General features: G+C 40.7%; 1 protein-coding gene across 8 annotated transcripts in view; it reads right to left on the bottom strand.

Moving 5' to 3' along the window:
* USP34 (ubiquitin specific peptidase 34) overlaps positions 1-16,255 on the bottom strand; it is a 111,866-nt gene that overhangs the window by 89,652 nt on the left and 5,959 nt on the right. For all 8 annotated transcript variants that reach the window (XM_040060245.1, XM_040060251.1, XM_040060248.1 and 5 more), the window contains exons 2-3: positions 4,787-4,874; positions 1,001-1,421 (exon numbers count right to left, since the gene is read on the bottom strand). In XM_040060245.1, the coding sequence (XP_039916179.1) occupies positions 1,001-1,421; positions 4,787-4,874 (509 nt within the window). The remainder of the gene's footprint in view (positions 1-1,000; positions 1,422-4,786; positions 4,875-16,255) is intronic.

The raw sequence follows: 16,255 nt of genomic DNA, 5'->3' as shown, positions 1-16,255 counted from the left end.
AAAACCTGCTGTGCAGGGGGTTTTAACTCCATTTCTTGTCAGGCAGGGCAGCATTCATTCGGTAAGAACTGATCAGATGTTGTGACCACCCTAACTCATGTAATATATCTGATTCAGCATCTTCTCCTTTTGGACTTCAGTTTTGAAAGCAAATTTCAACCCAAGCTCCAGTGAGCTCCCACAATTCTCTAAATATGAGATAAAAGGAGTGGGTTATCTCCACTTTAATTCTTCACTCTGACTTTCTCAGAAGTTTGGTGGATAGAAGCTTTTCCTATATGGTGAAATGTACATCTAATTTGCATACAAATATTGTAAAATTTCTTTTTATTTGTTATTAGACTACCACAAGTTGGATCAAAAGCCAACCATTCCAAAAACGTGTTGTTTCCACTAGGAAATGCTAACACCATCATATTTATTTCAGAAACTGTGAATTAAACATGGCAGGATTTGGGATTTTGGTTTGTGTTTTTTTTAAGAGGAAAACAGGGAAAATGTTGAATGGCAGCCTTAATAAATATCAGAGAGAAAAATCAGCACCCTGGAACAAAGCAACCTGTGCAGAGCTCAGTTATTCCAGTCGATTAATCAGCTGTTCTAACAAGTTTGGTCTTGCACAAAGTTTAGTTCAGGAGAGCTTTGCTTCTAGAACCACAGATTGCAATGAAAAGAAATTAGTACACTATTAATGGATTACCTTCTGGAAAAAAGGCTTCACTATAGTTCCCTTTTTGCCTACCTGTTATTTAAAAGGCACAATAATTCAATGTACAGTTCCGGCCAACACTTATCAATATATTTCCTATAGCAAGCATATTTAAAGAAAGCGGAAGAGAATGTTGCATTTAGAAAGTTTCTCTGACAAGCTCTACTGACGTCAACAGGAGAGCTGAACGTGCCCATCCTGAATGAAAGCAGCAAACTCCAATCTGCTCATTCATGAGAACAATTAACCTTTCACCAAATAATTCAAGACAGACACAAAGAGAAGATGTACCTCTATCGTGGGGTGAGTATTATGCTTATAAGCTGTATACAGAGGAAACTGAATCTGGAAGATTTTTGCCACACACAGCAGCAGCTTCTCCTTCTCATCAGTACTCCACAAGCCAAAAGCATCCGTGCTCTTTGCAGGCTCCTCCTCGCTCAGGACACAAGTTCTTGCGGGATCAAACTTCTTCTCTAGAGGTTTTTGCCGTTCTCCAGTCTCCTCCTCGTGAGACTCTCTTTCTACATTCAGGGGCTCATCAGCATGATTGCTCTGCTCTGGCCATGTTGAATCTATATTAATAGTGCAATGTTTACAGAGCTGGTCCCGCAGAGCTTGGACTTGGGCAATCACTAAGTTAATAAGCGCACAAACTACTTGGTTAAAGATCTCCAGATGTTTATACTCCTTGAAACAGCACAAACATTGTCTGTAAGAAAACAGAAAAAATAAAAATAAAAATTCCTACAGTTAAAATCAGGCAGGTACTTAACCAAGAGAACTCTTCACATGAAAACATTTTCAACAACAAGTTACTTGATAGAATCATAAAATAAAGGAAATCCAAATGAAACAGACTCTACCCAGCAGCAAGTGGGAGTCACAGAACCTTCCTTAAGCCTTGAGAACACTCCATTATTTCCAAATGCTTACCAAAACGATGAAGTCCCTGTTATCATTTAGCGGCTGCTACAGCGAGTAAAATACAGAAAAAAAAAGTCTCGAGGGCAAGGTCACCGTGCCACTGAAGAAGTCACGTTTTTCAGTACATTTCTGACTCCATTTCCTCATCTGGTTTTCTCTATTGCTCTTTACTGCAATAAATCATCCTGACATTCTCGTCAGCTGTGTAAGAACTCGTTATTGCTATTTTCAAATCAACGGGGCTGCGAAGTAATTTTATTTTTAATGGACTATTTAAGTTCACTTCCTTTATCTGCATTTGGACGGTGATCCCATGCACACTGATATTCTTTATCCGTCTAGGAAAAAGCAGCTCAAGTATCTCCAGTACTTTCTTCACTTGGCAGGCTCAGAGATTATTCCCCTGCTTATCTACTGACACACTGTAAACTGCAAAGAACAAGAGGGGAAAACTCTACAGCATCCCTTTGACAGTATCATTTTTAAAATCAATTAAATCATCAAGTTCAAAAGCTCTAACGTAACTCTAGTTGCGGACAAGGATAACTATGGATGCCAAATAGATCCTGGGTGCATAAACCCCTGAGGTAGGTACCCTAAACCCATTGTGTGGGAACAGCTGCTTTTTCCATTAAAACAAGCACCTCCCTCATTTTGACAAAAAAGCTGGAGGATATTCCTGTAGAAGGATTTAAATCCTGGAGAACACAGAACAGAAAGCCATCATTGCAGTGTCCTTACTTACTGGAGAACAAAATGAAGGCTAATGCTTGTGACAGGCTCTGGAGATGCACTCTGCTTTTTCTGACTCAAACTCTACTACACGACACAACTGCTGCATAAACTGGGAGCTGTCCTGCTGCAGAGGTGCTCTCCAACTCCCGTCAGATGGAGAACAGTGGACTCCAGTCCACAACCTGAGTTCTCAGACATTAAAGTAATACAAAAATCACATGTACCATTTCAAAAACAAATCCGTAGACGAAAGACCGAAGAAGACCAAGAAGTCATCAGTAAGTAGCAATATTTTTTTTTTTTGCAAACCTAGCATTTAATTTAGAGACTGGGATTAATAAATTGTAATTTTTAGGGGGAAAAATAATCAAGAGAACCCAGAGTTATGACAGGTAGAGGGTGCTGCCTCTCTTGATGGAACACAAACATGCCCTTGAGCTACAGCTCTTAAAGCACATACTTTCTGAATACAGATATTCACTTTTTTCAGCGGGTTGTACAAAAAGGTAACATTCAGGATTCCCTAATTCCAGCACAAATACAGGGACTGAAGCATCTAAACCCTTTTGTTCCATTTGTGGAGGAAGAAAAATCCCTTTAATATTGTGTAAATGGAGTGTGCCTTTATCCACGTGAAAAACATTCTTGTCATTTACTTGTAAATGTATCTTCTTGTTAACAAATGACAACAAGGGACTGCAGGCAAAACCCAGTGTATCCTCAAGCATTTATCCTAGGGGAAAATTATGTTCAAGAGGTCCATCACTTATGTCTAAAAATTACTGCCCCACTTGAGAGCAACAAATCATCCTCAATAACAATGAAAACAGTCTGGTGACGACTTCTCGCATACTGGAGAATTCTTTTCCAAGACAGAGAGATGTGCAAAACCTCCAAGTCTTCCTCTGTTGGAATGTGGAGCTCACAGGAAGAAGAGCTCCACTAAAAACTGAGGAGATCAATGAAAAATGAGCATGCTACTTCTTTCAACGCAACAATTTCCAGAAGAAAACTAAAATGGAAACACTACATGCAGATGGAAGATAAAGGTGCTCTTTGGGACGAGTCACCAAGTGATCTTCTGAACAAAAGCAGAGACTTAAACTACAGGCAACAAAGTAAAAAGCAGCTCTTAAGGAAGGCCTCAAACCCAAAAGGAGCAGAACTCTCAAAAGCCCATTTGGCAGAGTAGAGACAGAACACGAAACTAAAATGTCAAAACTCCTTCCTGCGGCCTTTTCAACAAGCTTAAGGACTGTTCTCCAGGCTCTTTCAGTATGAAACCATTACATGTGGAAGGTAACAAGGAAACCAGACGAAAATAAAGAGTTAAGTATTATCCGATCTTTTTTTTTTTTTTCTTCAGGTTTGTGAAGCTGTAGAACAGAACAAAACTCTGAACAGATGATGACCTGGAAAACTGGGTTGCAATTGTTCTCTGACAAACTTGGCATCTAGGACCTGTCAAGAAATGTCAGGAGTCTGGTTTCTGTGCCTGCTGTGTATCTTCATTTTAAAATTCCTTCTGTGTCTAAAAGCACACGGCAGAAGAAAATGAACTTGGCTAATAATTTTTGGGCAAAATGAGGAAGAGGTGGTTTCCTACTTTCACAGGTATCCAAAATGTGACAATTCTTTTTTTTGTTCTTTTTGGAGTCTTCTGACTAATGTTTTCCAATTTATTCTCTACCCTTTTCCCAATAATTACTTATGATTCAGTGGATTCAGTTTGGTCTTAAAACTACTGCTGAACACTAAATTCCAAACATCTTCAGTGTAGATTCTTTCTAAAAAGTAATATCCATACATTTCCTTGTGCTGGAAAAAAAATAAGTAGATGCTAAGTAATACATCTTTATATCATAATGTAATGATATCAGTACTTTAAAAAAGCTCAAAACAACAGTAATTTAAATACTAGATTAAAGGGAGTAATGTAGTTGATTTAAGACAAAAACATGCAAAGCATTTTCTTTATTGGTTTTGTAGCTGCAATCCCTCATCACCTTGACTCAGAGTATTAGAACATGCAAAAAAATTTAACACGATGGTTCCATTCAGTCACCTTTTCCTAAATTCTCCTTACCCTACCCTGCCTCTGCAGAAGATGGTCACAAAACTTCATGTTAAAGCAGCAAGACACATTGTTTGTCACCACAAGAGAGTTGTTTGTTTTTCCACACAATTATTACAGCATCCAGAATACCCAATGCATTCAAAATATGCTTTGCCGAAAATGCACTGAGTAACGAGTTTGTTTTTATTTTCTAAGCAGTAAAGCAGCCTTTATTCTCCAGGTATCATTTAGCTACACATTAATAATTTGCTAATTCGAATCACTCTGCTGTATTTTAAAAAGGGAAAACTGCTGTCGAGATCCAGCATCCTCAGCATTCAAACTCAATCCAAAATTACCTTTGCGTCCATGAATTGATGTAAGCGAATATCTTGAGGGCATGTTCCTTTCTGAGCTGCAAAGTATCACCACCTTCAATGTCTGATACTAAAGAAAACAAAACCATAAACACATTAGGAGGGGAAAAACCCAACGTGCAATTGTTCTGTGTTTCTATCAGAAATTACCTTTGATAGCACAGAAAATAAATACTGAAGCAAAAACATGTAGATTTGGTTAACAAAGGTTTAGACGCAAGTGACTTGAAAACTCAGAAGTGCACAAAATGTTCTTGAATACTGCTGCAAAAGTTTGTGATTGAGAACACAGCCTTCCCGTAATCCTATTTTTATGAAATATTCCTCATAAGCTTTACTGGGAACTCTTGATTGATGTGCACTTTCAAGTATGAACTTTCAACAACTTTACTCATTAACCAGACGCCTTGGGTTTGGTTTTTTGTTTTGCTGGGATTTTTCCCCCCACCAGGTTTTTAAATGTCTGCATTTTGAGATGACCCTGAGACCTCAACTTCCTTTTCCTGATCAGATAGAGACTGGGAAAAACAAGCCAACAAACAAAACCCAAACCACAACAAAACTCTCAAAATAAGAACAATGTGCTGCGTACATATAAAGTTATTTATTTCAGACCGAGCCGATGATTATCGCTTTCAAATATAGACACATCTATCATGACATTTAACCAGAATGAATCACTAATTGGCAAAATGATAAAGGCTCGCCACATTTAGCACAGAGGAAACCAGAACAGTCCTGTACTGAGTTCAAACCCCGAACGCTTCACTGAGGGATCATCAAATGTCCCACTTCCTTTGACAAGTGCTTCTCCACTCAAATAAGGCCAGCATCAGTAGGTGCACAGCTCCACTCACACAGCACCTGATTATATCCCAGGGCACTGGATTCTGCCTCCTGGCCACTCACCCTTCCCCACCGACCAGCACACAGGTCCTGCTTCCTCTTTGCCCTAAATTTCCAAACATTCGTACAGTTATCTAATTGCTACGCTGATCAAGGTCAGCATTCCTTTTAAGTGGATCTTTGCATTTAAAACACATCTCCACATTTCACATGACTTCAAGTATGACACACTCACAAATCCACTTCACAAGCAAACTTTGTGGGAAAGGTTCTCAACAGCAGCGAGCTCTTCAGCACCCCTGCCTCAACCTCCTCCCCAACCTCAGCTTTGCAAGGTCCTGTGCGATCCATCCACACAGGTTTCCAAAACCTAAAGCTAATGAAAGTCTGTGGGCATGGATCAGAAAGCAAAGTTCAGAAGAAAACCACTTCACAGAATAATCACACTGAACAAATACTATGACTTCTTTGAAATCAGGACATCACGTATGCACATACATCCACAGTTTCATACATATGCATGCATACAAATAGAAAAACGTCCAAGAAGCAGCCTCTGAACAGGATACCATCCAGCTGCAGAAACCACTTTTCTGTCTCACTCCTAATAAGGCTTTAAAGATCCTACACAACACTGGACAAAGCTCAAAATGGAGAAGCACACTAAAAGACGGGAATCACTCAATATCACCTTTTATTTTAAATACCACAAATTACCATGACAGTTGACTTTCTGAAAGCCAAAGCACAGCAATGAAGAAACCAAGAACTCCATCATACAATTTAGGTCAAGCTTACCACAAAAGACAGATCCTTAGCTATAGAGAATACCTTAAAAAAAAATTAAAAAAAAACCAACAAAACAACCCTGCCCAGCATCGAAGATACACAAAACATCTGTTTTCCCAATTTTGTGAGAATTGTCTCACTAAGATGAATTCCTTCTAACTTGGCAAAAAAAAAAAAAAAAAATTTTTTTTGACAATTTAGTAGCAACAAAGATGATTTTCACATTGTAGGATCTTACACATACACTGCTAACATTTCCCTCATCCCCACATCTCCCAGCTCTAACAAGCAGGACAGTAACTCCAACTGCCAAAGCAGCCTTCTCACTGCAAAAGTTTCAATCACTCCTAAATTTCCCTCTTTGAGATTATAAAGAACTGAAAGTTAAGCAAACTGGCTCCTTAAAAGCTACAATTGCCATGTAAAGAAGGCAGAATAGAGAAGTTATGGAAATACTGAAACCAATGCCTCAGGTCAAAAAATAGGGAGGTATTTGCACAAGTTGGAGAACCTGTTATTTTCCTGTTTATGTATTCTACATCTCACACACTGACCAGCTTCTACTGGTCTTATTTATTAATCATTGCTAATTAATACCGTGGCTACAGACGTGATTTCCCTTCGGGTTTCTGTACCTAGAAATAAAGTTGGGCTCATTCCTGAAAAGACAGGAGGCTCCAAACAGGAGGAGCCACACTGAGGCTGCAGTTTTCCACGGAGCTTAGCTAAGTCTGTGCCACTACCAAAAGGGACAGTGACACATGTGGCTTCTCCTCCTGGACCTCAGCTCAAGTTCTCTTTTGCTCCTCATCAGAAATCATCTTGTTCAGTTAATTTGTGTCCTCACAACCAAAATTTCAGTCTTAGGCCTTTGAGTTCCTCTGAGTATCAGCTCTGTGGACACTCTTGATTTACAGCACCTCTGTTTAGGGGCACATGCAGCTCAAAGTAGATACAACTGGTTCTAATGCAAATTGAAGATTTTTTTTAATTGAAAAAGGTACAGATGGAAAAGCAATAGGAACAAACACACTCGTTGCATTGCTGGGCATTTTCTGATTTCTGCCAGCTCTGTAAGAACTTCCTTGCTGCATGATTTCACTTCCAAATGATGATGTCTGCCTCTCCCTTTAAATTAGTTCTCTTCTACCTTGAAGGGGCCAGTAGCTAAACCAGACTCGTTCACTCAAGAATAAAGCCTGTCCTTTATTCTCTCCCATACTCCAGCATCCTGCCATGCCTCAGAACCTCCTCAATCTGCTGCCTCCCCACTTTCTCACACTTTCACTGTTTCAAATCCAGCAGTAAAAATTATGTCAAACTTTTTCAAAAACAACTACTGCACCAAGCCTCCTTCCTACAAACTGATTTGGTTAGAAAAGACTTCTCCCTAGTTTCACACCTAAGACAGTGATTCCCAGAGCATGCACTAAGCTGTCCTCGTGTCCTTTAAGAGCCTCTGAACCTCATCAAAGCAGCAGCCTGAGTGCTCTCATGAATTAGAACTGATAATATGTGCTCCAGAGCTTTCCAGCCAGGCATTCCAGGATCTCTAAGTCTGTCTCAGCAGCGGCACTCCAATCCTAGGCTCAGCTCCTTCATGTCTGCAGTGGCTGCTTCTTTCTCCAGGCACTCACAAGGCAGCAATGTTAGAGATGCTCTCCTTCCCTATCTCTAAGCTCAATTTTCTCTCCTTCCTTAAATTTGCTCTACCAACTCTTTCTTCTCAGTCAATGCCTGTTAGACCTTTCCACCCTGCAGTCCCTCCTTTTCCTCTTAGGTTCCATGCACACAAACACCTTCACCCTGGGCTAGATCCGACTTCCCAATCGATAAATCCCAGTTCAAGCCCACACTACAACGGCACTTCCAACAGCATCAGCGCTCCTGCAGGAACCCCGGGAGCCACAGTGGGAAGGGCATAAATCCGACTGGCCGATCCAGCTGAAAGCTACCCACATTCCTGTTGGCTTTGTAAGCCATGGAATACTCAGGCCGGCACTTTGGGAGCAGGGGAAGCTGGGAAGGGAAGTGTGAGGAATGTGGAGCTGGGAGAAGTAAACACCTTCGGAGTAACCAGAGTTGTAAAATTGCCCCGCCCCATCTGGAGCAACTTCACCCCAGTATTGCTCATCTGTGGGCAAAGATGTGGTTACTATTAAAGTCTCAAAAACACAGAATATTGAGGGCTTTAAACACACAGAACTAACCAGCAGAAAGAAGGAAAACCAGGATGCAGGTAAATTCCAGCTAAATATATTCTACCAATACAATGCAGGAAATGGGGTCTTTCCATATACTTGCAAGGGCTCACCTCACTAGTCAAAAGATGGTTTAGAGATCTTTTTATCACAGTAAAACCACAGAACAAAAAGTTGAGCTCATAACTAACTTGGTTTAACATCTTCTAGTGTGTAACTTTTCAGATATTCCAAAAAAAAAAAAAAAAAAAAAAAAAAAACCAAAACCAATCAGACTGACTTAAAGTGTAGTTTATTCAAGTAGCTGTTGAGAAGCCAAAACACACCACGGTTAAAGTAAAAATTTAAAACATTTCATATTAAAAAAATTTTAAAAGATAATTTCCTTGCTGTTTCCCCAGTCTCCTGTTTTACTTGGCTAGCTCTAAATGAAAACTTGGGTGGATTTACCTAATCTTTCACAGAAGGGTGATTTGCTAAAAGTGTGTTACAGTACTACAAACACAAGCTCCCCAACTCAGATAAACCCCTATAAATAAATTGACTAAACTAAGAAAATGAGAGAAGATGAGAAAAACCAGATCAACTTCAAAGAACGGGGCAATACAATTTCAAAATACAACTGTGGCCAAAGGAAGCTAAGCTCCTAAGTGCATTTTTAGCAAGAACTTGGGAGCTAGACGAACACACTGTAATTAGACCTCAAGGACACCCATCGTGCTGGACTTGTGGGGAATATCTTATATCCAAAGGTCACTTATCATACCAAGTACAAAATCAAATGGCAAGCAAAAAGAATCACTTTTAAAAGCGCTCTTTCTCTACTTTTAGCAACGTTAACAGAGTCAAAAGTAAAAAATGCAATGCACTTTAAGATTTGTAACTCTAACTTCTCCATATTCCAAACTGTGAGACGGTCCAGTTGCATATGGATTGTGCTCCCTCCCCCCCCCTCCTCACTCAAGCCTCGTCTGATAGCAGCTTCTCATGGGAAAGACCAGATCACTTGCAGAATGAACATTATTCTCAGAAAGTGGTCACTGATACAGGATAAACAGAGGAAATGAGCCATACACTAAACAAAACAGCATTAGGAGCAATAATACTAATCTTGAAAGAAATCTCTATGTATATATATAAAAATGTATAACTTTTTGTGTGAGTACCATTGCTTACACAGAGAACCAGCACACTTTTTTCAATGCACTGAGATGTTTTCGGTGATTATCAAGGGGTTTTCTTTTGCTTAGGATCAACAACATGTGAGATGACAGCCACAAAGTTCAGCATCTCCCATTCTCTTTCTACCTTCGCCTATTAGAATTACTATTTTTTAATTATAAAGAATTCATGATGGCCTTAGATTGATTCACCAGAGTTCTTCCTGACCTTTATGGAGCCATCCTTGACAAGTCTTTAATATGACAGTGTCAGCTTGAAGTTCAACTGTCCAAACCTCCCTATAACTTTGCAGTGAGGAAAAAGCTTTCTTTCTTCCTCTTAGTCTCTGTAACACAAGAGCATCCCAGAATACAGACTAGATACACATAATCAAAGAGAAACACAACTGCAGAACGTACTAGAAAATACAAAAAGTTAATTATTCAAATTAGAAACACTCGGTCAAATGCCAGGAACAACCAGATCTGTAAGCCCAAACTCTACTGCAATAAAAATCTATAATGGCCTGGTTAAGGTGCTTGATGGTCACACTCATCACACCTCTGGAGCACTACAGATAACTACAACCATCTCCATCCCATAGCACACCTCAATTCATTTTAAGTCTACATCAAACTAAACTTCTTGTATTTGTAAATATTACAGCTTGCTTTCCTGCAACTCTTTCACTATGAAGTATATGAATATTAAAACACAAATATTTTGAAGACAACACAATGGCTTAAAGACAGGAATTAGCAACTTTAGGAGTCTCATTTCCCTAAAAAAAAAAAAAACCAAAAAACCAAACTGTGATCGTGTCAGACACAAACTTTTGAACAAAGGCAATTTCAACAAAACTGGCTAAGGTCTGTAAGTCTAAGCAATACTGTGTTCTTAGGAATGGAAATACAGGAGCTACAGAGCAAGAGAAAAGCAGTTTCAGCTGGTGTCCCAGCATCATCGGCTGGTTGTTCAGCACCTGAGTAACTCCTCATAGCCACCCTGAGATCAGCAGGGCCTGTGGAGTTTTAATTCAGTATTCCAGTGCACAGCAGAGTTACACAAAGAGCAGAATCAGCCTCAGTATGTTCATAACCAGACAGCATTTCTAAGATACAACTTCGCCAGAATAGGGCAAATCAGCTGACCTCAGGTAACTGCTGCCTTTATCTTCTGTTCCTCTGTAAACACCAAGTTCTCTATTTCAATCTCTGCATTTCCCTTCTCATCCCACCTCCCTATCTTCTCCAGCAAACACCTGTTCTCCTTTCATCATAATAAGTTAATGCAGTCTGGAGCTATACAGCAGCAGCTGGCTCCGGGCAGCTGTAAATTTAAAAATTGGCAACTTGCAGGACTGATGCCACCCTGAAGTTTTCATCGTGCTAGGCCACGTTTGCTTTGGGTTAAAATGCCCCCTTTAGAATGGCTGCAGATGTCCACCTAAACAAAAAATAAAGTCCTTCTTGAGAGCATCTAAAGACTTCCACCTTCTCAAAGAGAACTTGCCACAGCCACTGCTTCCAGGAACAGTTGCACACTGTTTTAAATGCAGCCAAATGCCAATTATCAGACAATACTCAGATTTACCCAGCACACTGGAGCCGGCTCTACCCAGAACTACCCCAGTGAACCACAATCTAAATAAACTCTTAGATACAGCATCTCAAATGCAGAACAGCTGCGCTGCGGCACGAGCCAGGCCAGGTCTAGCAGCAGCACTGCACCTTGCAAAGCCAAGCCTAAGTTACTACACCACAAACTCACTTTTCCCACTCAGTGAGCCACAGCTCAAAGTTCACCAATACTAAATCCACGGACACCTAACGGTGGAAATCTGCCCAGAATAAGGTGGGAATGTGAAATGTGTAATTCAGGCTGGGTTATGTCAATGACTGAGGAACAAGCTGTATCCCATGCAGCACTGAGTGGCATGGATACAGAGGAGACTCCCATCACAGGCTCAAGGAGCAGAATGAGCTTCCATCAGTAATGCACACATGGCCTTCCTGATCACACACCAGTAGGAAATGGGTGAGATCAGCTTGTGGGATGTCTGGCTGGGAATGGAATAAACTAGGCCAAACTGCATCTTGCCCTGGCTCTGCTGGCCCAAGAAGATGGAGCAGGAGTCTCCACATTGTCCTTTTCACAGCCCCAGCTTCTGAGAGGGCTCCCCGGGTCCAGCGTGGCACAGCAGGAATGCACAAAGCTTCTCCTGGCCAGTGGGATGCCCAGGCTGCTGCATTTCCATGGAAGCCTGGCAGGACAGCGGGGCTGAGCCTGGGTCCAGCAGTGTTCATCAGCACTGCTTCCACGTCAGTCATGTCAGACAGAAGGAGTCTGGGAAAGGATCTATAGCATTTCTGCACTGCACCTCCTAATGCTTCTGTTATCATGGGATTCTCAGCAGCCAAGATATTGCAGTCCTCCCTCTCCAGGGAAAGGCAAGTTAGATACTGCTAAGGAAAAAAAACCCACAAAGCAATTTCAAAGCATCTGTGCCACTCACTGGAGTTAAAAAAAAAAAAAAAAAAAAAAAAAAATAAAGAAGAAAAAGTAGCAGTGTTATTTCAGTCCTATTTTAACTCAGTATTGTGAATTGTCTTTGACTCCAAGACAAGATGTTACAATTCTGGGAAGACTGCTTTTTCTTTGTATTGAAGTTGTCATAGTTCCCCTTTTAATTAAGAAAAAACTCAACAAAACAAAATAAAAAAACTAGCTCAATTTAGGCAGCATTTCCACAATCAAGTCTGCCTGACATCACCAAAACACATACTAGATGTGGAAAGTCAGGCTGCCCATCATAATATTTTGACAACAGCCACTGCAAGTTTCTCAAGGAATCAATGCAGGGTTGGACAAGCGCTGCATAATTCGAGCACTTCCTAGCATATCACTAATTATCCCAAGGTAAATTTCAAAGCTAGGGCTGACAGTGTCAGTGCCAAAACTACTGCTCAGATAAAGGATTGCACGCCTTCAGTTTACAAGAGTACTCGCATTCTTTCCTTTCAATAACATAATGTATCGGTACTTGATACATTTTGGGGTTTGAATAATTTTTCTCTAATACCCCAGCTCTGAACTTCTTTTAAAATACTACTTTAAGGGAAAGACACACAACTCAGTCTTATCAAACCACTTCACAAGTAGAACAAAGATTTAATTGCATGAACAAGGTTCCAAAAACTAAAGGGGTTTTCGATCAGTTTTAATTAAAAGCAGCAAGGAATGCAAAAATTAAAATACCTACTCTAGGAAGCATTCTATTTTCAAGAGAGAACTTAGCAAATTAGTTCAGCTGTACTACTTGGCACACTGTGAATCAATTTCAGGCAACAACAGCAGCTTTCCCCCACAACCAGAAAGAAAGGGCCCAGGACTGAGCCACCCTGGCCCATAAGAAGCAACAGATTACCAGTAGATTTACAACTAAATCATGTAATGACTGTGCTCCAGGTTTCAGGAACAATATCTGTGAGAGGCAAATATGATCAATTCATTTCTTACAGAGTATATTTAAGCCTGCTTAAACAAGGAGATGAGAGGTAAATGGGCAATGGGTCATCATCCTCAATGGAGCTTCGGGCAGTCCACTGAAAGCCCACGAAGAGCTTGCTCAGCATTTGAACCCCAAGGCTTTATTTGTTTCCATCAGCACATGTGCAAGCAACACTCATTCAGAAAGGACAATAACATTCTGAGAAAGGGCAGGCTAGCAATGAAGTCACTGTCTCTCTGAGATTTTGTATTCCCTTGTGCCAGATAATCTGTATTTAGAAATTCTCTCAAGCACATGGTGTACTAGGTAATTTATTGGCTAAAGCACTAATATAATTTTTAAAAGCTGACAGTTGAAGGAAATAAGAGAAATAAGAGATGGCTGAAGGTGATGCACAGCATCCATACAAGTATAGCCAAGAGAGCAGTTAAGTTTCATGACAAGCATCCCCCACGACCAGAAAATGTATTTACAGATGCCATTTTGATATAAACAAATGTTTTTGCAGGTCTCATATCTGCAAGTACGCATGGGGCAGTATCTGTAGCTATGGCTACACAGAGCTCAAAGCCAAGTCACTCTGGAAAGACTCAAACTGGCACTGTTGTTCAGACCCAAAAAGTTTCCAAGACACTGATAGAAACAGATTTCAATTTCTGATCAGCTTCATCAGACTACATCCTCTCTAAATATTACATCACCAGATCAAGCACTGACACTTGGGACTTGAAATACTCTGGCACAAGTTTCACTTCAAATATTAAGGAAAAAAAGGTAGAAAAAAGGGAAGAATAGTTCAAACCTAAGAAAACCAGCAAGAGTTTATTGTTAGCTGTGAAAGAAGTCAGAGACCAGCCAATACAGATAAGGATTTACTGCAATGAACGTCCTTCAACTAAGCAGGAAAACTTACTTTTATCAAGCTTTTGAGCTCAAACTCCCCACTGTTATCCCGTAACAGTTCCAAGAAGGAAAAATAAAGTTTTCAGTCTCCTGTATCAGTTGTTGCCTGCGAGCCCAGAGTGCAATCTCACCACACACCTCCTGTCCAGAACACACGCGTCTGACAAGGGTGGGTAAGCTGTTCTACACAAGCCTTCCACAGACAGCCCATTTCCCAAATTCCTCAGTAGATATGGATATTCTGGCCCCTCTACAGCTTTTCTGGAGCTACCCTCCCTAGCAAAGACCTCACTGTCCATTTCCAGCACTGTTCACAGCTTCTCCAAGCAGACAGAGCACAGATGTGAAAGCACTGTCAGTTCTGTTGATGCCCACAGAGTTTAGAATGAAATCTGATGACGAGATTTGCAAAGAACAGAGAGTATAGGTAGAAAATTACCCTGAAAAATACCAGATTTTCAGTTCACACCCACTTAAAAGTAATTTCACTGCTGGTGAAAACCACGGGGTTTGTATCAAAACCTAATTTATGAAAAATTTAATAACTACGTGTCACAGAATAATAAATAGGCAACTGAGCACTTCCTGAAGATTAAACTCCTGCTAAAAATTATTAAATCCCCCAAAATGAGCCAAGAAGCACAACAGAAAGATAAGGACAATGAGTGTTGAGCAACACAGCATAAAGCATGTTTCTATACACAATTACATGGATGAAAAACTCCCAAGGTGAAGTCAGTGCAATGAACTGGAGGCTTCTTTAACATGTGGAAAGGGTGGAAAAAGGCAAAAAAAGTTTTGCCACTCACCTCCTTGATGGGAACCAATGATCTGCAGGGATGTCGAGCCTCAATTGTCCTGGGTTTCTCAAGTCTTATTCACAGCCCTACAAGTTAGCTGAAGAAAGGTCAACTACCAAAGGTGCACTTTCCACAAGGACTTTTTCTGACAAGTTTCAGCTTCTTCCACCAGCTGTTCCAGCACTAATTCTCCAGCACTAATCTCTATACAAATGCACAGAACTGCAAGGAATTTGCACCAGAGTTCCCTTGAGAAGCTCACTGTCCACCAGACGTGGCGGATCTGAACAACTCCAGAAATAAAACTTTGAAAATCTACAACAAGCTGGATATTTTTACTAAGTGTTAAGAGCACCACAGAAATCCTCACAGTTGCATGTCCATGTTTAGCATTCAGATTGCAAATCAATTTCCATAGAAGGAAAGGAACAGAGTGGAAAGAATGGCTTCTCACCTCTTCACATTTTTGAGAAACTGACAATTTGGTGCACAAAACCAAAGAAGAAATCACCTCAGTTAATGACAGAAATTAAATGGCCACAATTCTGTTCAATTGCAGCATGCTGTTACTACAAGCAGCATCGAGTAATCAGAACAACCACTTGCTCCTGAGGATGACAAGAATCTTTTTCACATTGTCCCAGCATCCAGAGAACTACAAAGGTGTAGCCTGGGCTGCAGAAACCCCTATTAGCTACCTGAAAAAAACACAGATAAGAAAGCAGATGAAATAAAAGGAACCAAGAAGTAAACATTGATCTTCCCTCCCAATCACTAAAATGCCAAATCACAGCCTGCTCATCACTTGGACACAGAACACAATTCCAGGATTTGCTTTTCTGATTCAATGTTAGATGAACACAGAAAGACAGAAGCAAACTGCATGACATGGAGAAATCAAGTAGCAAGGAATTAAAACCTCCAACACACAAAGTCTGTATTAGCAATAACACGGAAGAAAAAGAAGCAAAAAGGAATTCTGTGAATTAAAGGAATGGGCAAGGCTCCTAACGCCCTGAAGTGCCTCCACAGCACAAAACCATCACTCTCCCAAAGCCAAGGCATCACCTCCAAGGCAGGCCAAGGGAAATGGAGCCAGGTCTGCTCCCCAAGATCCTGAACCCCAGAGCGACAGAGCCCGAGCACCCACCGTGCCCCACGACACTCTGCACGACCTCTGCCTCCAAGGACAGCTCCAAGAGCGCTCTGGTGGCACCAACAGCATCCCACACAGCCTAAA

The sequence above is a fragment of the Hirundo rustica genome, chromosome 3 (assembly GCF_015227805.2).
Source record: "Hirundo rustica isolate bHirRus1 chromosome 3, bHirRus1.pri.v3, whole genome shotgun sequence".
Taxonomy (NCBI): domain Eukaryota; kingdom Metazoa; phylum Chordata; class Aves; order Passeriformes; family Hirundinidae; genus Hirundo; species Hirundo rustica.
Note: the sequence above shows the minus strand (reverse complement) of the source record. Positions and strands in the feature narration are given on the sequence as shown.